Source organism: Panulirus ornatus, chromosome 68, assembly GCF_036320965.1.
Source record: "Panulirus ornatus isolate Po-2019 chromosome 68, ASM3632096v1, whole genome shotgun sequence".
NCBI classification, from domain to species: domain Eukaryota; kingdom Metazoa; phylum Arthropoda; class Malacostraca; order Decapoda; family Palinuridae; genus Panulirus; species Panulirus ornatus.
Window position 1 is genome coordinate 8,166,942 of NC_092291.1, and position 25,455 is coordinate 8,192,396.

General features: G+C 47.8%; 1 protein-coding gene and 1 long non-coding RNA gene across 2 annotated transcripts; one reads left to right on the forward strand and one right to left on the reverse strand.

The window, feature by feature from the left end:
- Positions 1 to 601: 601 nt before the first annotated feature.
- On the reverse strand, positions 602 to 25,094 carry LOC139747470 (homeobox protein DLX-3-like). Its single transcript, XM_071659833.1, has 3 exons — positions 24,772 to 25,094; positions 22,266 to 22,450; positions 602 to 2,657 (listed from the first exon to the last, which is right to left on the reverse strand). The coding sequence occupies exons 1-3, from the start codon at positions 24,989 to 24,991 to the stop codon at positions 2,148 to 2,150; spliced, it is 915 nt and encodes a 304-aa protein (XP_071515934.1). The 5' UTR covers positions 24,992 to 25,094; the 3' UTR covers positions 602 to 2,147.
- On the forward strand, positions 11,604 to 17,653 carry LOC139747471 (uncharacterized). Its single transcript, XR_011712400.1, has 2 exons — positions 11,604 to 15,282; positions 15,327 to 17,653. It is a non-coding gene; the product is annotated as an uncharacterized lncRNA (long non-coding RNA).
- Positions 25,095 to 25,455: the final 361 nt, after the last annotated feature.

Here is a 25,455-nt window from a genome sequence, read left to right on the forward strand (position 1 = left end):
ACACTCACGAGCCCCATCTTCTGTGTTTATATGCGTGTTACTGTTTGTCTGTGTAATCATGCACGTATATGTGTTTATATTTGCACATAAACTTCTAGCAGACCAATAAGTATTCTGTTACCTGTTTGCTTTATGTGTTCTGTGTGCGTCTGTACGCATATGTACCTATGTGTGCCTGTATATATATATATATATATATATATATATATATATATATATATATATATATATATATATATATATATATATATATATGTGTGTGTGTGTGTGTGTGTGTGTGTGTGTTCATGATACATGCATGCATTAATGTAGTTACATATTTATTTGCACATTACCGGAAGACAGCTTTACTGTGTGTGTGTGTGTGTGTGTGTGTGTGTGTGTGTGTTATCACCCAGCAGACAGTTCCTAACCCGTCTGCCATGACCCAGCCTCTCAAGGATTAAGGTAGAAGTACAGTCATAAGCCACACCTTACCCTAGAACATGGTGTAGACTACGGTGTGGTAAACTAGGATGTAGACTACAGTGTAGTAAACTAAGATGTAGACTGATGTATACCAAACCATAGTCTTCGTGAACATGTAGAGCCAAAAGCACAATTAAGTTATAGGGTATTTATTTACACATACATATGTTACAGTATATACAAAGGGTAGAGCATTCCTCACTGTTACATCATTGAAAAAATAAATAAAAAGTAAAAAATATATATATATAAAGACCTTTTGTTCACTCTGTTCATCATGAAGTAGTGAACAAATTTCTTCCACTCTATCCGTTGTAAGCCGGTGAACAAATGGTCACTCTCTCCAGTATGAACAGGTGAACAAAACGTCTTCTCATCAAAACACTGAAAAATGGATATGATTACATAAAAAATGGAAAACCTTCAAAAATTGGGTTTCTGATTAAAAAGGTACAAAATATTGATTGGTTTCTGAGTACGGATTGAACAGACGTAATAGGGAGAAGGGTAATAATGATGATGATGAGAGAGAGAAAGGGAAAGAAAATAATGGGGGTCATGGGAGAGAGAGATAGAGATAGAGAGAGAGAGAGAGAGAGAGAGAGAGAGAGAGAGAGAGAGAGAGAGAGAGAGACCCATTCCCTCTTATTCTGGACTATCGTCTTTTGAAAACAAACAGGGACGCCAAAGCCACTGAGGTGCAACATTATACGTATAACTGGTGGATATTCGCCTTTATGAACTTACTAAATGGTCTAACCACATTTAACACATCTGAGGAGTGGTGGTCCACAGGTTATTATTGCACAGACACTGGTACAACATACATGCATTTATCATCATGGGCCAAGGGCATGGCGAAGTCACATATACACTAACCATACATTGTAAGAAATATACAAGGTCACCACCTGAGCCTTCCCTTCCTATAGGACCCCGAACGCTGAGAGAGAGAGAGAGAGAGAGAGAGAGAGAGAGAGAGAGAGAGAGAGAGAGAGAGAGAGAGGAAGGGCCAGGTCATCTTGGGTCAGCAGGGTTACGTGGAAATATCTAGTCCACGTGGAGGTCAGCTCGGGGTGTCATTTCTGTGAAGATCAGCTGGGGAGACACGTGGCGGACGAGGTCACATCACCACGTGGTGTGACGTTTCACTGGTGTGTGTATGTGTGTGTTTGTGTGTGTACACAGACGTGTGCACGTGAGGGGCCATGTCACCGTGGAATGTTGGAGATGGTCGTCAGCAGGAGTGTTGACTGGCTGGTTGTCTGGCGCAGTGTGGGGGGGGGGGGGGGGGCCGCTGGCGTGGGCGAGAGTTGTACTGGGGGTGGGAGGACGGGGGGAGGGGGAGACGACCCCGCGCTGTGGGGGGAAGGGAGGAGGAGGAGGGGAGGGGAGGGGGTGGTACGACCTGGAGCTCGCCGACCTGAGAAGTCGTCGACAACTACACTGAATGTAGGGCATGACTCCCTTCGGGGTAACAACAGACAGACAGATTCGCTAGCTTATGGTCGGAAGTCGCCGCTGTTATCACATGAGTATAGTCCTTTTTCCCTCGACGCTGGGGCTCTGAGACGAGCCGTGAGGGCCGAAGCAAGGTGTGTGTGTGTGTGTGTGTGTGTGTGTGTGACCTCCAGACGGGGTCATGCAGATGGCGCTGACAGAGGCTCTCCACACGGAGCTTAGGTCATGATTTGGTGGTTCATCTGATGGGCAGCCATGTCTCCATAGTGATTCCAGTAGGTCATGTAGTGGGCTGGATCCCACTGGTGATGCTGGGCCATCATGGCCTGCTCTCGCCGCTGCTCGCAGGCCGCCATGGCCTGGTTCATGGCCATCATGTCCTTGGAGGGATGGGCCGGGGGGGACATCATGTCCCTGGGGGCTGTCATCATTGGAGAGGTCATCTCTGTGTGGCTGGAGACGGTGGGAGGCTGCGACTGTGGACGATCGTCTGGCGAGGGAGAAAGTGGTGCCCCTTCTGGGCCCACGGACGAGGGAGGCTGGTCGTGTCCGTGTTCTGTGGGCGCCGGGGAGCTGGGAGACTCCGGCCCGTTCGAAACCATCTGTGACAGGTTGGCCCCGAGGTCGGCGGCGATCTCTGCAGCGTCCACGCCAGGTAGCTGACCGTTCTGAGCTGCTTTGTACAGCTTCTTGTACTTGGAGCGTCGGTTCTGGAACCAGATCTTCACCTGCAACAACCAGAGGTCACGTGTTAGTTACCACACGGAAGCAGAAACGTGATGAGATGGTGACAATGATAAATGATATAGGCTTGATGTATGACTGCACGGAGAAATATCTGTGTGTGAGAGAGAGAGAGAGAGAGAGAGAGAGAGAGAGAGAGAGAGAGAGAGAGACAGGGGCAGCACCAAGCGTGCCGGCCCACCGTCAGCACCAGTATATATATACATATCCTCTACTCAGGTAATCCCCCATTGTGGATTTAGACGCTCCCGGTGCGTCCAGGATTTAATCCGGACCCAGACACGCCCTTGGGTCGGGGGTAGTGGGGTGGGATTAGCGGCTAGGGAAGCCCCTGGGGACGTGTGGTGAGCACCCACATCTCCCAAGAGGGGGAGGGGATGAAGCAGGGTGGGGGGGCGAGGAGGTGGATGACCAGGAGTCCCCCCCCCCCCACACACAGGTAGAAACATGTAGGTAAATCATGTAATAAAGACACCCTAAGATTCCCACGTTACGTCGCCCCACCACCGTCATCAAGGCCTACCCTTCCTTCCCTCCCTCCCGAGTGACGTGGGAGCGCTAACTGCTCTGTTTGTCCCCATAGCGGATGACCTCTTAACACACCCATGGAAACGATCGAAACCCTCATCATTCGGTCGTTAACCCTCTTCTCATCACCAGTTTGTGAACCCACGAACAACAGTTGATCTGACTCATGGTCGTAGCTTGTTGATAAACAGAAGACCTAATGGTCTATGACGTGGGTATCTGCTGGAGGACAGGACATGGGCAGGCCAAATAACGGAAGACCTGATGGTCTATGACGACGTTACCTGCTAGTGGGCACTGTCGTACATGGGAAAGCCATAAAACAGATAACCTGATGGTCTATGATGAGATAATCTGTTGGAGGACAGTACATGGTAGAGCCATATAACAGAAGACCTGATGGTCTTTGACGAGATTATCTGCTGGAGGACAGCACTTGGGAAAGTCATAAAACAGATGACCTGATGGTCCATAACAGGGGTTATCAGCAAGAGGATCCTATGTTCCTCAATCATATAGATGGAGAAAGTTCAGTAAAGGCAAAGACGAATACAGAAACCCGCTACGAGACCTGGCCTACATCAAGGTTACCTGACGTAGAAACTGATACCTTTTTTTTTCTATTGTTCTTAACATGAACAGGATATGTTCAACATCACCGTGAATATATCTCTGGCAATGACGAGAACAATGGCGGGGAAAAAAATATCATAAATTTTATTCACAAGAAGGACAGTAGCGGCTCCTCCTTCCCCTCACATCACACCGGCCAGATCCTATCGCCCACGACGCGTGACACACACACACACACACACACACAGCACCTCTGTCAATCTTCCCTCCCATGGTTCATCTACCGTCATCAGACGAACGCCGGATCCCTCGTGTATATAGCTCTGTATTTGACTAAATTCGCCCAACGGATTACTGTACGAGTTTACGGTTGTCACTCGTACGAAGTCGCCATGGGGAGGTAGACCGTTCTGTGAAGGACCTTTTTAGAAAGGCGTAGAAGGTATGACTCTGTTCTTACCGTCTCATGAACTTGTTTTATAAGTAAGTGAAATGTTAGGGAGGTGAGGACGCATGGGAGTGGGGGAGAGAAGGAAAGGGAGACTAGAGAAGAGTGATGGGTGAAAGGGGAGATTAAGAACACGGAGTTCGGTGGGTCAAGGAAGAGAGAGTATAGGGGACATAAGGAGACCTGGAGGGAGAGTAAGAAGAGAGGGTGTTGGACACACCACATGTAGGGGGAAGGTGTGTGTGAAGCAGATGGGTGGCGATAGGAAGTGGGGGAAGGAGTGTAGAGCGAGCACTGTGGTGTGTGGGTGAAGACATGGTTCGAGGAGGTGACTGAATAAATGGGATACGAATCTGGGATTTGACAAACTAGGACACACGCGATGAAATATGAGAGCGATTAAATCCATCAACCATGTGTTTTTTGTGTGTTTGTTCGTCTATATATTCGATCGAACGTGCTTGCTTCTGAGTTTACTGGACAGCCGAGAGATTCAGAGCAGCCCGCGTGTCTCGAGCTATCTCTAACGATTCACGAGAGATAGTGAGAGATATGAGGCTCCAGGGTTCTCAATTGGTTCACCAGAGGCTGAATGAGGACGAGGAGTGCCTCACACATTTCACTCACAATCTATGTTGTAATCAATCAGGAATCTCCAGTACAACATAAATCGATCATAAAAATGTAACCCAAATTACCTTGAGTAAATTCCTGTTCTGACCAAAACCAGAGGCAAATTACTTTTTAAATTTTTTTCCTTTTTTTTGTAGGTGGAAGAAGAAGCGATGAATCACCCGAGGTGTGCAGTGTGTGTGTGTGCACAAGTCAGGTGCAAATGTTGTTTTCTATAACACTGTTGGGGGGGAGGGAGGGGGGAAGTAGGAGGAGTAGCAGTGTACACCCCCCCCCCCCTCATATCCCCCAGCAGCTGGAGGTCACAGGTGTGGAGGTAAACTACGAAACCAGTTGATATGCAGCGTTACGTCGTGTATCTCCAAACACATCCCCACTATACTCAGTAACACGTGATCCAACACCCACACACCCTTACTACACTCAGTAACACGTGATCCAACACCCACACATCCTTACTACACCCAATAACACGTGATCCAACACCCACACATCCTTACTACACCCAATAACACGTGATCCAACACCTACACATCTTCACTACACCCAGCAACACGTCCTCAAACACCCACACATAATTATACACCAATAAAAGGAACACGAACGACGGATGTGTGTGTGTGTGTGTGTGTGTGTGTGTGTGTGTGTGTGTCCTAAGCCCTACCAGAGTAGGTAGGGTCTGGTCGAGGCGGGCGCCTCCTGCCGTCCTGGGCCGCCGCTACCAAGTGTTAAGTCGAGATGTGACAGGTTGATAGTCGCCCAGGTTGACAGGTCGAGTGATACCAGGCATGATACCAGGGCTTGATACAAGGGTAGATTGTGCTGACGACACACTCACTACCTGGTACCTAATACCCCCCACCCCTCCCTCACGCCTCTCCCATCTCCCCTCCCTCCTTACCTGAGGACGGCGTGCGCGACGGAATAGGGAAGGGAGTGGGAGAGAACGTAGAAGGGCATATCTAGAGGGGTGGTTTGTAAGCGTGTGGAGGGGGTCGTTAGCGTGTAGGGGAGTGACGAGGTGAGTGTGTAGGGGGTGGCGAGGTTAGTGTGTGAGGGGCGACAGTGTTCAAGTGACTGTGGGGTTTTTTTGGTGGATGGAAGGGTGAAGGAGACATGTATGGGTCAAAGAAAATTATTAGGATGGGTTTTATGTATGGATGTGGGGTATAGAAGGTCTACATCGAGGTGTGCAGAGGGGAAGTGGCGTAGGGGTGGATGAAGTCGACGCCAGTGTGGAGTGGTGGTGGAAAAGAATGTTTATGAGCGTGGGGAGAGAGAGAGAGAGAGAGAGAGAGAGAGAGAGAGAGAGAGAGAGAGAGAGAGAGAGAGAGAGAGGTGCGTGGGAGTGATGATGATATGTTGTGATGTGGGTGGAGAGATGTTAGTGTGTGTGTGCGTGTGCGCGCGCGCGCGCGTGTGTGTGTGTGTGTGTGTGTGTGTGTGTGTGTGTGTAAGGAAGTAGGTCTTTAAGGAGAAATGAGAAAGAACCTAAGGAAGAGCTAGGAAGCAGAATATGTAGACATGGAGAAGAAATTAAAGCAATTAATGAAGCAAAAAGATTGCATGCAGATAAAGAGAGGGAGGAAGATAAAGGTGGCTCACAGTGTATTGTTGTGGATGTAAAAAAGTATATCCGTGTAAATGTGTGTAAAAAAAAAACTGTAAAACTTTGTGTGCAGTAAATGTGTGAGTACTGCGTATAGAACTTCCATTGAGAGTTTTAGATGATAACTTAATATTTCACTATGAACGGCCATACACTTGCTGCCATCCGTAAGATTATAACCCTTGTTAGAACCACAACTTTCCAGCGTATCTCATTAACACAACACCTGATACACACCTCATTGACCACAAACACACAGAACACAATATGAAAGTCACGCCAGTCCAGCAAAAACGCCAATAAAACCAATACAAAAAAAAAAAAAAACTTGGAGTTGGGGGTGCGACAGGCGAACACGGTCGACAGAAAACAAAATAGTTCCCCCTCGCGAGACGTCTGAAACTAAATCCTGTCCTCACGACTCTTCCTGCCCACCGCCTTATCTCATCTTTATATCAGAGTCCACAATGGGGGATTCCGAGTGTAAACACTGTCCGTCCACGTGATGCATTCGCTTTATCAGAGAAGGGAAGAGAAAAGCGGTAGTCGGACTAACGAAGTGGGCGAGGATTTCCCCCGATGTCGGGAGGGTGGGTATGGCAAACGGGCGCTGAGACAGTAAAACAGGATGAGTAATAATGGGGAGGAGAGAGAGAGAGAGAGAGAGAGAGAGAGAGAGAGAAAGGGGGGGGGGCAAGAGGTGGGGAAAGAAGTGAGGAGGATATAAGAGGGAAGGAAGAGAAATGCAAGGAGAATGGAAGAGGAGTATGTGATATGAGATATGTGGATAAGAAATATAGAAGAGGGAGATGGATCATCCGGAACCACGGGTAACCTCATGAAAGAAACTGAAGTTTCAGTATCAATATTCTCATAAATCATATACATTATATTGTAAAATCCATCATTCCTGATAAATCAAACATCTAGAGCTGTACTTCTGTGTGAGATCGCCAACAATAGATCAACAGAGACAGCAATTACCATGATGATGTAAGAGAAGATATTATTACTATTTTTTTTTTACATGAATGATAGAAGGCCACCTACATACCCCAGACAGACAGACAGACAAACAGTCATGCAGACAGACAGACAGACATACCACAGACTCTCCTTCACACATGTGCCAAAGGAGGCAAGAGAAAGTTTTCTTTTTTTTCTACTTTCACAGCGGTAACCAGTGGTGGCTGTACAGGGGGAGTAAAAGTTTTAGCACAGCTGTTTGACGGTAGAGAGAGAGAGAGAGAGAGAGAGAGAGAGAGAGAGAGAGAGAGAGAGAGAGAGAGAGAGAGAATTGGAGACGAAAAGGAGAAAAAGATAGATAGATGGAGAGAGAGAGAGAGAGAGAGAGAGAGAGAGAGAGAGAGAGAGAGAGAGAGAGAGAGAATTGGAGACGAAAAGGAGAAAAAGATAGATAGATGGAGAGAGAGAGAGAGAGAGAGAGAGAGAGAGAGAGAGAGAGAGAGAGAGAGAGAGAGAGAGAGAGAGAGAGAGAGAGAAACAATTGGAGACGAAAAGGAGAAAAAGATAGATAGATGGAGAGAGAGAGAGAGAGAGAGAGAGAGAGAGAGAGAGAGAGAGAGAGAGAGAGAGAGAGAGAGAGACTCTGCCCTCCAGGCGGGCGGTCAGAGACGCAGTTCGCTCGCCTTTTGTTTCTGTGGCCATTTATCCTTCAGCGAGTCTGTCCAGCCCCGCCCCTTCGCCGATGCCAGACCTACCAATGTCCATTCTACCACCCACCCACCACAACCACCCCTTACGTATACCCCCCACAGTAAACCCTCCCTGGCCGACCTGATCGCCGCTTCCCTCTCCCGTGACGTAGACACTTTCTCATAGATCACCAGATGATCGAAGGAGGGACTATAAGATGAGGGCAGTGGCTCTCGCACGGAAGATTCGACCATGACGTGTTGGCGGTTTGTGGCCAGGCGGTTGGTTGGTAGCGCTGCAGGAGAGGCGCGCGCGCGCGCGCGCGAGCGCAGCGTTGCCTACACTCACGACCCGGGTTATTTCCTGCAGGTCTTCCAGCGCTGGCTCGGTCGAAAGCCCTTCCTGGAAATCTTCCAGGTCTCGGAGACTAGAATTCTAGCTTCTCCTTCTAGTGCCTCGAGTCTCCCAAACACCCCTGAAGATGACCCTAGAGACGATCTACTTCGTCCAGGGAAAAGGAATAATGACCAGACGCGGAGCTGGAAATCCAGGTCGACAATGTATCGTCTTGCACCGTATGGAAACAGAGGAGATACGAGAAACACGAGATAACTAGGAAGAGAAAGATGAAGCTAATGTGTTCCTCCAACCTGGGCTCTGGGAGACGAAGGAGTGTGGGAGGGTGGGAGGGAGCCAAGGACTAGATGGTTATTTGCATACGTGGGCATTCTCCTCTCTGCCGGGAACGCTCCAGCGTCTGCCTGGAACTCCCCAGCGTCTGCAACTCCTTTAAACTCTAAAGGCTACTGTGTCGCATATGAAATTAGGGAGGAGGAGCCCCTAGGGATGGGTGGTGGGCGGGAGGGCGTGGGGGCCACCGTCTGGCAACATGTCCCAGCGGTAAGCCCACGTCAGCATCAAGATGTCGAAAATGAAAGACATGAAAAGAATCGTACATGCAATACAGCATATACGGCCCCTGTGGTAACCCCTGTGTCAGCTCTTATCCAGCATACCTGTAATGTATGCGTTATACAACCCACGACAGAGGTTCATGTATGGGTATACAAGACGCTGAATACATTATGAGGCTCACAACTCGCCTACTGTATAAACGCTCATACAGTAAAAGTATACCTTGGGGAGCATACCGAGTATGTCGCATATTTTCATGTAACGTCTTCACTACACTTACAGTGAATGTGTCTGTAATCCTTGTAGCCAGACATACACAGAACACGGAAGGAACACATACCGCGAACTTAAGAAAAAAATACATAAAGTCGTAAATTAAACTTGAAACCTGACGTCGGCAAGTTGAAAGAAAACTTTTCGGGGGTTTATGTAGCCATGGGAGTAACAAGGGAGAGGAATAGGGAGGGAGGGAAGAGTAGGGAGGGGGAAGGGGAGGGAGGGAGGGAGGGGGAAGAGTGTGCAGAGGGAAGTGGGGTGGGGGGGGGGGATGGGTAGGGAGCCGGGGCAAGACGCATGAGACAGGTAACTGACCAATTCCCATTGTCTTCCTAAAAGCCACTAAGGAACCCGGCAAACTAAATGGCAAACAACGCCGCACAGGACTCCCCCCCCCCCCGGGTGACGGTCCTGTGTGTTTGTGTGTGTGTGGGCGAGAGACCTTCCCTCATAGAGACTTTGTTTGGTGGTTAGTGGATTGTTTGAGAGTCTTGGTGGGGACTCTCAGTAGAGACTCTTTCGCTAGATGACAGTGGGCTTTGTTAGTGGCTCGTGTTGTTTGTTAGCACGATGTATGTATGTATATATGTATGTATGTATGTATGTATGTATGTATGTAAGTATGTATGTATGTATGTATGTAAGTATGTATGTATGTATGTAGTTATGGACCGTTTTATTTATCGTCATCTCTCTATAATAGTTTGTGCTTTGTTGAGGGGTACTGTTGTTAATGGTTAGTCCTTTGTTAGTGACCTAATTCGTCTGGTCAGTAATGATTATCACGTGACGTGTGACACACAAAAGTACAATGACAAACACTGTTAAGCAAACACTGGTTACTAAGTACCGTCTTGTAAGACTGATCGTTCCAGACTTGCTAGAAAGTTAGACAGTGTTTTGCCAGCAGGAATTATGGTTCACCACAGTACTAGAAGCCTCCAGGTGGGATACGGAGCCATCACGTCATCTACGTCATGATGGTACCATAACCATCACCATCTACGTCATGATGGTACCGTAGCCATCATCATCTACGTCATGACGGTACCATAGCGAAAACATCACAGTTCCTATCTACATCCAACATCATCTTCACTCTGGATCTACCAAGTCTTTCCATCCTCCTGGCTAGTACCTACAGTCATCATTATCATTATTGTTATCTAAAGTCATTAGGAAATCTTCCCCATTCTAGGTGAACCCCCCTTCCCCCTCTCTCTCTCTCTCTCTCTCTCTCTCTCTCTCTCTCTCTCTCTCTCTCTCTCTCTCTCTCTCTCTCTCTCTCTCTCTCTCTGCGTAGGGTCGCCTCCACAGATGGACTGATTAAATCTTTATGGACTCTGAACCCAAGTGTTAGAGGCGGTGATCCCCTGTCAGTCGCACCACACCTCGCATCTGGGAAGAGGATCCAACGCCACACCACACACCAGAGAAGAGGATCCAACACCACACCACACACCAGGGAAGAGGATTCAACACCACACCACACGACAGGGAAGAGGATCCAACACCACACCACACAGCGGGTAGTGGAGATCCAACACCACACCACACAGCGGGTAGTGGAGATCCAACACCACACCACACAGCGGGTTGTGGGGATCCAACACCACACCAGACAGAACACACTTTATCACTCTCCCATCACCAGGGTCGTGAACAATGAATAATTATGAAGACGTCATTCACTTCCACAGTCACTCATCCGCTTATTGTCGCCCAGTTTCTCCTTATTGTGTGTCGGTAAAGCTGTTTTGTCTTTCGTGTCCTGGTCATTACCAGAGGCTGGCGTTTACTGTTGTCACAATTGCGTATTTCCTCTATTGCGTATTTCCTACGCTGGAAACCACTCGCAGTATTTCATGTCGGTGTTCTCACCATCACTACCGAGATTATTCATTCATTCATTCCCCACCTGCATTATGGTGGTTCATTCATCCCCTACCTTCATCATTATCATGATTCATTCATTCCTCCACCAGATTCTGAGAGACCAAACAGGTGTTTACCATTAACAACGAACCCCCCCACCCCCAACAAACACTGGAACCTCGACAGTTGTCTCCAACACTACCATCTCTCCAACAAACATCCACACCCACCTACACACACACACACACACACACATCTCGGTCTCCCTCTCCTCCCACACCCCCACCACCACCAAAGCCTTCCCTCTCCCCCTCACCCACCCACCAACCCAGCCACACGACCTTCCCACAACCCTCCCCCGACCCTGGACACCCTCCACCTCCACCTCCACCTCCACCTCACCTCACCCACCACAGGCCCGACCTCAGGACGCCACCCACGACGATAATAAACAACCCCTTCCATTCACCCATCATTTCATCGCCTATTGTATTGGTTCTCTGTAGGGGTGACCATTTCCCTTATACCTTGACATAACTGCAAACCACTTCTTGCATAACCACAACTCTTTCACCCAAAACACTCGCGGACATCCCTCCCCTTCTTACAACCCCATAACAAACTAGCTATCCCCACTCTAACAACGATCACTCCCTCGAACAACCCCCACAAGCAGCGAGCTCCCTATGGTGAGGGCGAATCCAAGACGAGAACATCTCGAGCATTTCAGCCATGACGGGGAATTTTCTCCTGTGAATGGAAGTGTCATAAATCGTGCTGGTCCTCGCGTCAAGGGGGACAATGGCTCCACTGACAACACGTCTGTGTCACACAACACACAACACTCGATTACCTTTTTTCAAAAGCTCTATTAACGCTTAATGATGTCGCCCTGAAACAGTGACTAAGGAGGGTGTTGGCAGATGTTGTTGTCAGAGAGAGAGAGTGAGGGAGGGAGGCTGTGGTGATGTGCTGCCGATCACGGGGGAGATGTTGCAAAAGCGAGTGGTGTTGAAGAAAATAGATGTGGTCTTATAGAGAGGGGAAAGTTCTTTGCAACGGCAAGCATAATGATGTTGTAAGAAGAGATCACTGCTGCCCTACCACAGGATGATGACTGCCCTACCCCAGGATGATGGGTACCCTACCACAGGATGATGTTACAGGCAAAAACACTGATGTCCAGATGAGAGAAAACGATGGCACAACATGCATGACACTTGTCACAACACCGGAGATGCATCACCCTCCGCCAGTGATGGCCACTGTGGCAGACCTGGAAATGCCCCTGAGGAGGCGTCTGGAGTGGGCCCACAGATGCGTGTCGCTAGACACTGTTCCAGTAGATGCTGGACTCCTCCTGGGACAAAGGAGAGGACTGCGAGGGTCAAAAGGTCATAGAGCAAAGGAAGGAAACGTGAGGCCAGGAATTTCAGGTGTGGACGTCTGTCTAAAATGATTGAGAAACAAAGAAATAGAAATATAATCATAGAAAAGTATATAGAATTCTTAGATGAAGTGATTAGCATAGATAATACATAGGTATACTTCAGGCTTATCTTGTCTAAAATTAGTGAGATAATGCGATTATCTCACTCTGACGAACGTGATTAATGAAAAAAATAATTAAATTCAGATTACTAGTCTTAGGTCGTCTAATTTCTTATACATACTCTTTTCCGTCATTTTCCAACTACCCATTCCATTATTCCCTTCCAATTAAGGATATGACGACCATCTCCACATACTCCCCACATTCTAATACCATTCCACCTCCGTCTCATAACAAGTAACTTCCTTTCTTTCTTTTCCCAAGACACAAGAGGTACGCGTCTTCCTCTCCCTTCCTTGTGATAGTTTATCTATTCGTGGTTTTTCCTCCTAGGATGGGTTAAGTGCTGTGTCACAGGCTATGTGGGTCACGATCAGAGACACAAGTAAGCCTATCAGAAGCGACGACCAATCCCTGGTGTGATGACCATCAGAAAATGTCAACTTCCAAGTATAATACAGTTTGGTTATCAGATTGGAAGATCAGCAGAATGTATACGCATCACATGGCAATCAGATTCTCGAACCACCACTTACGCCAATCAGAGTCTCCTCACAGCACCTATGCCAAAATCGAAACTGTGCCCACCACCTACAGCAATCAGACACTGTACCAGTCACATGTGCCAATCAGACAGTGAGCAACAAGGAGCATCATCTGAAGTGATTCGTTTTGGCAACGATTCCAAAAAGCGAATATGGTTATCCCCACACACACACATACACACACACACACATACACACATACACACACACACACACACACACACACACACACACACACACACACACACACACATACACACACACACACACACACACACACACACACACACACACACACACAATGACCCAGCTAGAGCGAAAAGATAAAAGACTGGGAGACAATTCTACAAAACCGATAAACCACTGATATTTAAATTACCCCTAGAGACAGGGGGAGAAGACAATGGTGTCAGACACGATAAAAGGTGAGACCAGACTGTAAGGCATTGACGTCTGAGTTGGCAATAATGGCGACCACGTGGGGAGATGGAGGGACTGTGTGGGGGAGACAAAAGTCTGTAACTTGGGGAGATAGTGTGTGTGGGGGGGGGGAACAAAAGGCTGAATGGAATATGGGGAGATAAAGTGTGCAATCTGGGGAGAGACAGAGGAGTGTGAGTTGAAGGGACAGAAGGGAATGTGAGGGAGACATGAATCTGTGTAAGTTAGGGAGATAAAGAGCTTGGAGGAGGTGGGGGAGAGACAGAAGAATAAAAACTGGAGAGAGAGAGAGAGAGAGAGAGAGAGAGAGAGAGAGAGAGAGAGAGAGAGAGAGAGAGAGAGAGAGAGAGAGAGAGCAGAGCGGGGTGAGGATCATGGGGGCGATAGGGTGAATGGGGAGGATTACAACCTTGGGGGCGGTTAAGGAGGGCATGGGGAGGGGCGAAACCCACACTAAGAGGTGTGTGGACACGGGGTTAGTGGCGCTGGCGGCCACTGGACTCCCCGCTGGGCGGCTACCAATACAATCTCCCCAACATGTAACTAATAGAGCCCACACACACTCCTCTCTCTCTCTCTCTCTCTCTCTCTCTCTCTCTCTCTCTCTCTCTCTCTCTCTCTCTCTCCGTGGACACTCACTTTGTTTCTTTGTCCATATTCCCTATACATTTCTTTTTTTGCAGCCTAGCTTTATCTTTCCTTAATATCATCTCTCTTCCTATCCCTTATACCTACCGTTTCTTGTATGTTTTCTCCCTTCACAATGAAGTTATTGTTGTATGCTTTATTTTTCCTATTCTCTTACATCTTCTCATTATTCTCGTTCTCTGCATGAATTCCTTCGCACTTTGCCTGTCTTGTCCTGTCACCATTTCTGATTTCTTGTTCACTATCATCATCAAATTATCTTCTTCAGTTTCTTTGTTTTTCTGTTCCTCTGTCTTATTCCATTGGCGTATTCCTAATCCCTCAGTCCAGCTGTGGCTCCCCAGACATCCCTAATACCACCAGACATCCTCTCTCGCCCCTGAACACATCTCTTCCATGACGAATCCATTTCCAGGACCTCAGCTTAAAATCCCATTCCAGCCAATTACAGGGGCAGACAGAACCCTTGTTCCAGCCAGTTACAGATGAACTCCCTTTAAATTGTTGCTTTCTCCACCCCATTTAACAGCCATGGGGCCACGCTTCATTAGCATGGGGGGGGAGGGGGTTCCGTCCCGTCCCGCTCCAGGTAATCATGAGCCAACAGATCTTCCTCCTCCTACCAACTAATCTCCAGAAAATGAGTTTGTTTCTCATACTCACAATCTCGGGAATACACAGGCCACTGTTGACCTCATAATCCAACTCTCACACAGCACATACACTCATTGATAAATCTTATCGGGCCCCTCACCAACTCCGAGTACAGAGCCTCTGTGAACCTCACAGTCTACTCACACAACACTCACACACATACACTCATTAGACCTGCATGAGGTCCCCCATATTGGACACACGTCTGCCCTTGTGAAAGAAAGAAAATGTATCTTCTATCTGCTGCATAGTAAAGGTTCTCACCGACCTGGACACATCTCTATCTGCTGCATAGTAAAGGGTCTCACCGTCCTGGACACATCTCTATCTCCAACAGTTCAGGTCTTCTCCCATGGAACAATCAGTCTCTCAGTATCTCGTAGGATCCACCATTCTAAAAGACACAAGGTACAGTTGTCCTTTGAGAGACAGGAGAACCACTATCTCTACGGAAGTCTCAGTAAGATCCTTGGTAGTGTAGTATCTCGAATCTCTTCTGTGAATAGTGAAACATCCCCTATCCATCCACCTATCCTTCCGTCCCCTGCGGAGTCCCTCTCTCTATCCTCCCACACCCACTCCTAGCCGTTCTTCTACGTCAACTCCAGAGCTCATAAATCCTTTCTCCACTTATCTACACCTCACAAGTCCCTCATCCCCTCTCCCTCGCCTCACAAGGCCCAAGTCTACTGTTCTCATACATCTTACAAGTCCCCTAACTATTCTCCCACATCCCCAAGCCTCTTTCTCCCAGACAGCCCCTGTAGACCCCTACAAGGCCTCCCGCGGGCCCGGACAGGTCCCCAGGTTCCCTAGGTGAGGACGTGTCTGGTTGAGGGCTTCACAGCCCATTAGGAAGGGCAGCGGAGGCAGTAGCTGTGGGCCGCGTCGCTGTGGGCGGTCCCTGGGTGATGAAGACCTCGGCCAGGGAGAGTAAGTGAAAGAAATAATTGGGAGGTCAACTTCCCCCGGGGTCTGGGGCCTGGCAGGTCCGCCGTCCCCCGAGTGTTGGCCTTGTGTGGTGATCCCAAGTGCTCGACATAGGAGGGTGTTCCATTCCATGGAGCTCCTGCAGCGTTCAAGAAACCAGCCAAATCCAAGGGGCGCGACCACGGATCACAGAGTGTGGTGTGTGTGTGTGTGTTTGTGTGTGTACGTGAGGTGAGTGTGAGACAATGTAGGAGTTACTCTTCCCTATACACAGTTTGGGGGTTACAGTTAAGATATGGTGGGTCTTGGGACGTCGTGAGAAGAAATTGAAGTGAGATGGAGAAAGAACAGCTCCTTGGGTGACTCCACTGTAGAGTTCAGTACGGTTATAATGCTGTTAGCAACGTTGAACTCTAAAGAGCTACATCTTGACACTGAAATAGATGATTTCCCATCATTGTCAATTAACCTACAATGCCCTATGTGTCCAGACCTTACGAAGTCATCGGGTGAATGATCCGCACACAAAAAAGGTTACCCATCTCTGAAAGACGTGGACGTGGTGAACATCGTCAATCTATGTTGATAGTGACCCATATCGTCTTGCCAACGTAAGGTCACGTGGATCTGCCTTTTGAAATATCGTACATGATATTTTGCTTTCAAGAATCGTCACTCGCATGCGACTGGAGGTCAGTCCCTAACACAGTGTGTGAGTCTGTTACGATAAAAGGTCACTGTATGTACAGTTGTTACCCTTAAACCCTGAAGGGTTTGATGAAAACTTAGGCCAGCATACTCAAGGGTTATCCCCTCCAGGGTCGTAATGTCATGCTCAAAGGTCGTACCGTCATGCTCAAGGGTCGTACCGTCATGCTCAAGGGTCGTACCGTCATGCTCAAGGGTCGTACTGTCGTGCTCACACCCTCAAACTAAAGGAGTTAAGGGTAACCCTTCAAAGTCTTATGGCAATTGTTTACATATTAGAAACTCATTTAAGATCACCTGTACAAAAAAAAGAAAAAAAATGCCTCCAACTCCCACGATGATTTAAGGCCTTGAAAACAACGCACTTCAACTTTTTTTTTCCTATCATCTGTAAAGCCTTGACGACTTTCCAATCTGCTCCTGAGCAACGGGAACTAAGATGGAGCCGCAGACCAAGCTTACCTTCTCCACTAAGGCACTTAAAGCCTAAACACAAGGCAGGAAAATTAAGCTTAACGCTAAGGCTTAAGCACAGAAAACCAACAAGACATTCAGTAGTGCAATAATTACAGAGTTAATCATACTGGAGGGAAAAAAAGAGAATAATATGCTGTGTCTAGCTAATTACCCTAATTAGTTTCTACAATAGAAGGGTAATTAATTAAGAGACCACCTCATCTTCTTGTAGCAATGAGCTTCTCTGCTAATTCAAAGCGGGAATTAGATGGGTCTTTCCAGACCGTCTTTTGCAAGCTAAGGTGATTATCCATGAGGGAGATTCAGATTACACTAATGGTAATTAGTGTTTTGGCCTAATTAACTTAGGTAATGCCAGCCTTGTTAGCTGTTAAAGGTTGCTGGATACTTCCCCATGCCCCTTTTAAGTTGATAACAAGATATTAGGAGAGGTACGTGTGGTGGTGACCACTCTCTCTCTCTCTCTCTCTCTCTCTCTCTCTCTCTCTCTCTCTCTCTCTCTCTCTCTCTCTCTCTCTCTCTCTCTCTCACTGGAGCAAAGATGATTGATACGAACTTCCAGGAGCAATAAGATAAGTCCATTAGGACTTTAAAAAAAAAAAAAAAAAATTTCCTGTTTGATAATGATGGAAATGAGACAGAGCAGTAGTGGTGATGGAGGGGAAGCTAGCCAGCAGGAGTGGTGATGGAGGGGAGGGAGCCAGGCAGGCAGCAGTAGTGGTGATGGAGGGGTGGGGGGGGAGCCAGGCAGCAGTAGTGGTGATGGAGGGGTGGGGGGGAGCCAGGCAGGCAGGCACCAGTAGTGGTGAAAGTGACACTGGAAGACGGATAGTGTCAGAGCTGGTCGGGGTCTCCACGGACCGCACCCCAGGCACCCCACTACTCCCCCCCACACACCTGTTAAACCAATAAAACCCTCCAACTAACCCGAGCTTATCCACAGACTTGTTTTGGGTAAACCAGCGCCCTCGGGACTGAAAACACGACACAGTCTCGTCGGGGATGGAGATAAACCTGAGCTAAACCCAGTAAACCACGAGTGATATAAACCAGGTACGGAGTGGTAACTCGACGGGCTGGTTTTTTGGGGTTATATTACCGTGTTGGTCAGACCAGCTGTACCAGCCAGCACATGATGGCCTCTTCACTACCCTCACACACACACACACACACACACACATATATATATATATATATATATATATATATATATATAGAGAGAGAGAGAGAGAGAGAGAGAGAGAGAGAGAGAGAGAGAGAGAGAGAGAGAGAGCAGAATCAACCTAGATACCGCACTCACAACACGGCTTTAGACCCAGCCGCCCCATCACGACACAGCAAAAACACACCACACACCACATCCTGCATGGCTTCAACCGACCACAGTCCCCCTCTAGCACAGTACGAGTGGCAATAGATTTCAACAAAGCATGTGACACTGTCCCGCGACAGATCGTCCAGCAGATGATACTTGACACCACCATGCACAACACTGACAAACAAAAATGTTTTACCAATTTCACAGACAACCGCCAAGCCAGAGTCACCCACAAGGACCTGACACTCAAGCTCTACAACGGAGTTCCCCAGGGAGCAGTTCTACCTCCAACCATACTCAGTCTCTTCCTACTTAACCTACCCTCACCTCCTGAGGACCACAGTTTGAAATTCCTCTTTCATGTGAAGATGACTTCATACTGAGACTGCATCACACAACCAGAACTCTGACTCATCCCTAAACATTATGTCTGCATCATCATAGAATCCTAGTGTCACCATCTTAACTCCAACTAGATATGAATCCATCCTGCAGCCCTGGATGCTTAATCACTCCCATTCATACAGCATTGGCCATCACATACGACGCAAACAAGGCATTTACGACCCACACCAGGATAGACACAACGGCCATAAACAAACCAAATGTCCTCACAACACTCAGTCACAAGATCTGATGAAAAAATTAGTTACCATTTTCTCTACAAACAAATCGTCCACTCCACCCTAAACTACGCCTCACCTTTCCGGTCATGAGACCTTTCAGAACCAAACTTAACAAAACAACGAGTCACACAAAACAGATCGCTCACAAACCATGAATACCTACACAACGAAGTAAGAATACATTTAGTACAGTTTGCATAGCGCTCAGTTCTTTGCGAAAGCGCTCGGCCCTCCCCATGCAAACAGCTCCATAACCACACACCAAGGTCCAGGGAGGTATAGAATCCTCACCCTTGCTTCGTGAATCAACAACGTTTTCTTACATTTAGTTAGGGAATGGATGTGAGCGTATGCGGCCTTTCTTCGTCTGTCCCTGGCGCTACCTCGCTGACGCGGGAAAATGTCAATCACATATTTATGGGAGGATGGACAACAGCACAAAGCGCTCTATGCTTCCTGGCCGCCACCACGCACTCTGCGCTCCCTCACAACCAGTGCGCACCCAATGCTCGCTCAGCACCACCGCTCGCTCTTATGTTCCGTCACACACTCCACACACCACGCGCTCCGTCACCACACACTCTACGCTCCTCCAACGCACTCCACACTACGTATTCCATGTTCCCTCACCACCACGCACTCTACGCTCTGTCATCAGGGAGCCTCACTCCCGAAACCATGCAATCCACGCTCAGTGTGTGTGTGTGTGTGTGTGTGTGTGTGTGTGTGTGTGTGTGTGTGTGTTACCGGACTCCGCCTACAGGAGGTTACACCAGGCACAAAAAACCACCTTTGCCGAGATTGTATCACTGGGAGTACAAATCTCGTCAAAGAATTTATCTCACCAAAGGAGTCCACCTACCCATGCTAGTGGACGTAGCGCAGCATTAGGCTGCAGATGCCTAGAGAAAGAGGTACTGGGATATCTATATTATATATTTTCGAGCGATCGGGGCCTGGACATACAGGAGGGTGAAAGGCGTGCAATGAATAGAGTGAATTGGAACGATGTGGTATACCGGGGTCGACGTGCTGTCAATGGATTGAACCAGGGCATGTGAAGCGTCTGGGGTAAACCATGGAAAATTTTGTGGGGCCTGGATGTGGAAAGGGAGCTGTGGTTTCGGGGGATTACACATGACAGCTAGAGACTGAGTGTGACCGAATGTGGCCTTTGTAGTCTTTTCCTAACGCTGCCTTGCGCGCATGCAGAGGGAGAGGGAGGTGTCATTTCATGTGTGGCGGGGTGGCGGCGAAAATGGATGAAGGCAGCATGTATGAATATGTACATGTGTATACATGTATATGTCTGTGTGTGTATATGTATGTATACGTTGAAATGTATAGGTATGTATATGTGCGTTTATATATATATATACATATGCATGTGGGTGGGTTGGGCCATTCTTTCGTGTTTCCTTGCGCTACCTCCCTAACGCGGGAGGCAGCGTCAAAGTATAATAGAAATATATAATGATAATATATATATATATATATATATATATATATATATATATATATATATATATATATATATATGTGTGTGTGTGTGTGTGTGTGTGTGTGTGTGTGGTGAGAGAGAAAGCGTGTCGTAGAAAGCGAGTGAGACGGAGGGGACTGGATATATCCACCCCTCCTGTATTATCATCTAGAACGAGGAACGGAGAGAGGAGCCGAGAGGGGAATTTTCGTCAAAGGCTCAATCGTACATTCCTAACGCTACCTCGCTAATGCGGGAAAGGTGACATGGTATGAAGATATATATATATATATATATATATATATATATATATATATATATATATATATATATATATATATATATATATATTTCTATGTGAACATACGCACTGTTGAAGACGAAGCAATGGAATACAAACACATTACGGAACAGAATTTATATGAACACATTACTTCCTCTGTTAACAGTTCTTCGAATCGGCTAAATAGCTTGGAACCACCCACGCCATCATGTGTGGAAATCCATACACTTCAGTTTGCTAAGCCACCTCTAAAGACAAGTCAGCGCTAAAGAAAAATGTATCATTAAATTCTCCAAAAAAATTAGAGGTGGAAAAAAATCGCACGTCGAGACGAAACAAAAAAAAAAGAAATTCACTTTTTGATTTGCAAGAATTTTGTGTCAGGAAGAATTATATTCCCTTGCAATATAACCGATGGTCCATCAAGCGCCAACAGGCAAGGTCTTTTGGGTATGACGTATACTCAAGACAAAAATATACTCCAGGAATATATGATTCTAAGTGGGTATATCAACAACCATTAAACTGCTACAAGGATACATCAAGAATTTATGATATAATGTGGGTATGCCAACCACCTTAATATTTTGTAAACATACTACCGGAATGTATGATATAATTTGGGTATATCAAGCACCGTTGATATGCTATAAAGACACGTAAGGAGTGTATGATATAACATGAGTATATCATTCATCCTTAATGTGCAATAAAAGTCATTTTCTTGTTACATGTTTCAAAGGTCGTGATGAGCTTAGGTCTAAGACATATCAGTGTGTCTGGTCATTGAGGTCAACGATGGTTTCTTACTAAAGCCAGATCTTTAATGTTATTGTTTGTAATCTATGTTCCAATCACGGGTCATTCATACCCCATTCTCATGTCATTCATGAATCATTCATTTAGGTGCCATTCACAGGCTATTCATGTCGTCATTTAGGTACCATTCACACAGATCATTCGTAAATAATACATTTCCCAAGTAATAAATAACTGTTATAATTAGCACACATCTGTCTGCCAGAACGATCCTCCAGTAATGTGCTAAAACAAAAAATACCCGACGCTGTTGATCGATAGAGAGAGAATCTGTTCACTCAAATACCGGAAACTGTTAATCGTCTGTTATAAAAACTAGAATGAATTAATTACAGCACCCAGGTTATCGCCATGCTGGTTTTTCTTCCAGCTCTTACAAACACAAACAAAACGTATTACTTAAGCGTCTTCACCTCGTCTGAGATCCATCATTACTTCAGCAATGTTCTGATCATCTCCAATGGCTTCTCACCTGTGGACCGCCATTGCGGTCACAAAGAAACCAGGGCACCAGACGCTTCCAGTAACCAGATGTGTCAAAATTTCCTACAGAATATCCCCGCGTCACGTAGTCCCCTTGCCTGCTTGCCTGCCTCACCTGTGTCTGTGTGAGACCGAGTTTGGCGGCGAGTTCAGCGCGCTCCGGCAGGGCGAGGTACTGGGTCCTCTGAAACATCTTGTTGAGCTGCTGGAGTTGCAGGGAGGAGTAGATGGTGCGGGGCTTCCTGACCTTCTTGCCCTTGGCTGTGACGCGAACCTCGCCTCCCTCAGTCTTCTCCGTCACTGCAAGAGAAGGAGGGATTTAGTCGTGCTGTATTGAGGGGGTCAGGTTGCGGGGCCGTGAAAGATCGGGGACGATTCCTTCACGAGGCGCTGGTCTCAAGGTGGGCGAGGGTAATAGGACAGGGTGTTAGCTCAGAGGCAGACCTGAGGATCATGAACTTTCAAAATATTGTACAAAAAAATATTATTACATTTTTGGATTACGATGAGACAAGATCAGCATGGAATGTGACATCCTGCAGAAGGTATGGATACTCACCTACGACGCTTTGGTCACCTCGGTGGCCAGGCGACCAGCCGGTGGAGAAAAAGATCATTGAGAAAAAATTGAAATGGAATCTTAGGAATCGGTCGGACTAAGAGCGCTGATATTCCTCAACCTCCGAAGTAACTCGAGGCGTGGAAAAAAAATTATCCTGGGGAGATTTATGAGACTCTCCTCCATTAAGAAATTAAATCTGATCGTGATAGAAGACGACAAGCCAACTGCCGAAGCTCCGACAAGCCTGGGTTGCTCACTTGGCCATAACTCAGCCGCACATGTCTAGCAAGAGACGCCATAAATATTCTCCTTCGGCTCCGTAAATAAAATAGCAAGTGACAGACGCCATGACTAATACTAATAACGAACCTCTGGGAGCGGAGACACCGAGCCAGGACCTATTTGTCAAGTGTCGCTGAGAGAGAGAGCCAGAGCGCCCCACTTGGCCACAGACCCGCCGTATGGAACACATCATGACCTCATGACGAAGAACATGTATGTTTCAAGATGAGAAAAAAGGGGAAAAGAGACGCATACAGTTATGAAGAAGAGTGTTCTTTCATTGTTCTCAATGTTCGTCTTAAGACCAGAGAGAATCTGGGGACACAAGGCATCCATCAAGGAGCGAGGCGGACGAAGCCGACCACCGGAGCGCAGGACCCCTGCGCCCCGCCGCCCACCATCTTGCCGTCGCCCACCATTAATCAGGAGCTGCGACGGGTAATGGGAACCACGTCGGCCTCTCCTGCAACAGGATGCCCTCGTGAATTCATTCCCCTGCAGCGTCGCCGCCTGGAGACTCCCTCATAAGGGCATCAAGGGAATAAATGTCTTTAAGAACCCCCACAGCGGCTCAAGGTTCCCTTGCAGAAGTCTCCCGTATTCCTCAGTCATGTAAGGCTAATTAATGTACCGTTAGATAATTATTTACATCCTCAAACAGAAGATGGTCTTTGTTTCTCTGTGATTCGTTTCACACAAGAAAATAAACAGAACATCCGTTAGTGAAAATACAGACAGCCACGACCTATGGTCGTTTTCAGCGTTCAAGTCCATTTCCTGGAAGGTTTTCATGGAATTAGGAATGGAAATCATTGTGATCCACCTCGTTACACAAGTGTCTCACTTCCAGACTGACTGGCTGACCCTTGAGGTAAGCCTCAACCTGATGCACTCGGTGTCCAACAGGAAAAAAAACTGATCACAAACAGAAAAAGTCCAAGAAAAAAATGGTTAAAAGACGTAATATACCAAGAGGTCGAGAGGGATATTAGTCTTGTGTCGCGGGCGAAGCTGTGCGTCATCCTGGGCCGCGCACACTGCGCTAGGCCGCCACCTCCTCCCCAGCGATAAGATAAACAGTCATCAATGCCTGGATGATGGAGGGAAATCCTCCGTAAATCCAGAGTCGGTATTGATGACGAGCCGGAGTGTAAACAAACTCACGTGGGGGAGACGGGTGCTGGGGTCATTACGCCACACTTACGGCAATGAGAGATAATGATGATAATGTTTCCGTTATTGTAATGAGGAGGAAGACTCGCCCCCCGGGGTGAGGAGAGAGAGAGAGGAGGAGGAGGAGGGAGAGCCGGGGAGAGAGAGAGAGAGAGAGAGAGAGAGAGAGAGAGAGAGAAGGGCGGGGGAAGAAAGGAAAAACGACAGGAGCGTCCTTGCGTCTCTCCACGACCGCTGGGGGCTGCAGGTGTCGCTCGCCTTGATTTACAGCGCGGAGGCTCTCGGGTCGCGGGCTGGGCGCGCTGACCGCCCGTCCTGGCGGCAGCTCCCGCTGTTCCAGCACGCTCCACCCTCCAGATGCCGTGATTCCAGACCTCCTCTGGTAACCGGAGGAGCAGTGGGTTCCAGGTGTGGCGGGAGGAGGTGTTGGTCCGTCTTGTGCCAGGGTGGCGGTCGCGAGGGACGGGAAGAGTGACAGGTGGTGGTAGTGTGGCAGATCACGCCTCGCGCGGACGGGACGGGACGGGACCGCTCGGGCCTGTCCCGTGTTAGCGGCCCAAGAGTTAGCTAAGGAGGTTGTAAGGGGTGGGTGGGCAGTACTTACCGTCGGAGGGAGGGCTGGGAGCGTGTGGGTAGCCCGTGAGCGGGTAGCCATAGCCGTTCTGGGCGTACATGGCCGGGAAACCGTATCCCATGTTGTTATACCCCGCCATACTCTGCTGGTATTGCTGGAACTGTGAGTATGGGTTGGTCAGGTGGGGCGGCGGCGGCTGCTGCTGACCATCCGACAACCCCCCCTTGGCTAGTAGTTCCTGGTCCAGCATGGCTAGTACGTCTCACTCACTGGGGGCGCCCAGACACAACACAATTATCACAATTACAAGCAGTTAGTGCGACGGCCGCCACGGTGGTACTGGGAACACGATGGAAGGTTTTATTCCTGGCATCCCGTCAAAGCGTGATGGAGCACTTTAATGTACCGACGACCAATCAGCGGGATGCATCTGCCCGCTAGGATAACGCTCATTGGATAATTGGCGCGGAGATACACCAACCTGATTGGCTGAGGGGTTAAATCCCGCCTACCAGGACACTGAGCAGAGAGAGTCGTCCGCTGTCAAAGCAGGTACCATGCATAAATTATCAAACTGATTTTTATGGTGGTTTCCTAAGATCTTTATGGTAATTCAGGTATATCTCACCTACAAGAAATATTCACAGCTCGATATGCTTTAACAGTCCTTCAAGATAACTGTGGTATATGAGAAATATTAATGATTCTCTGAAA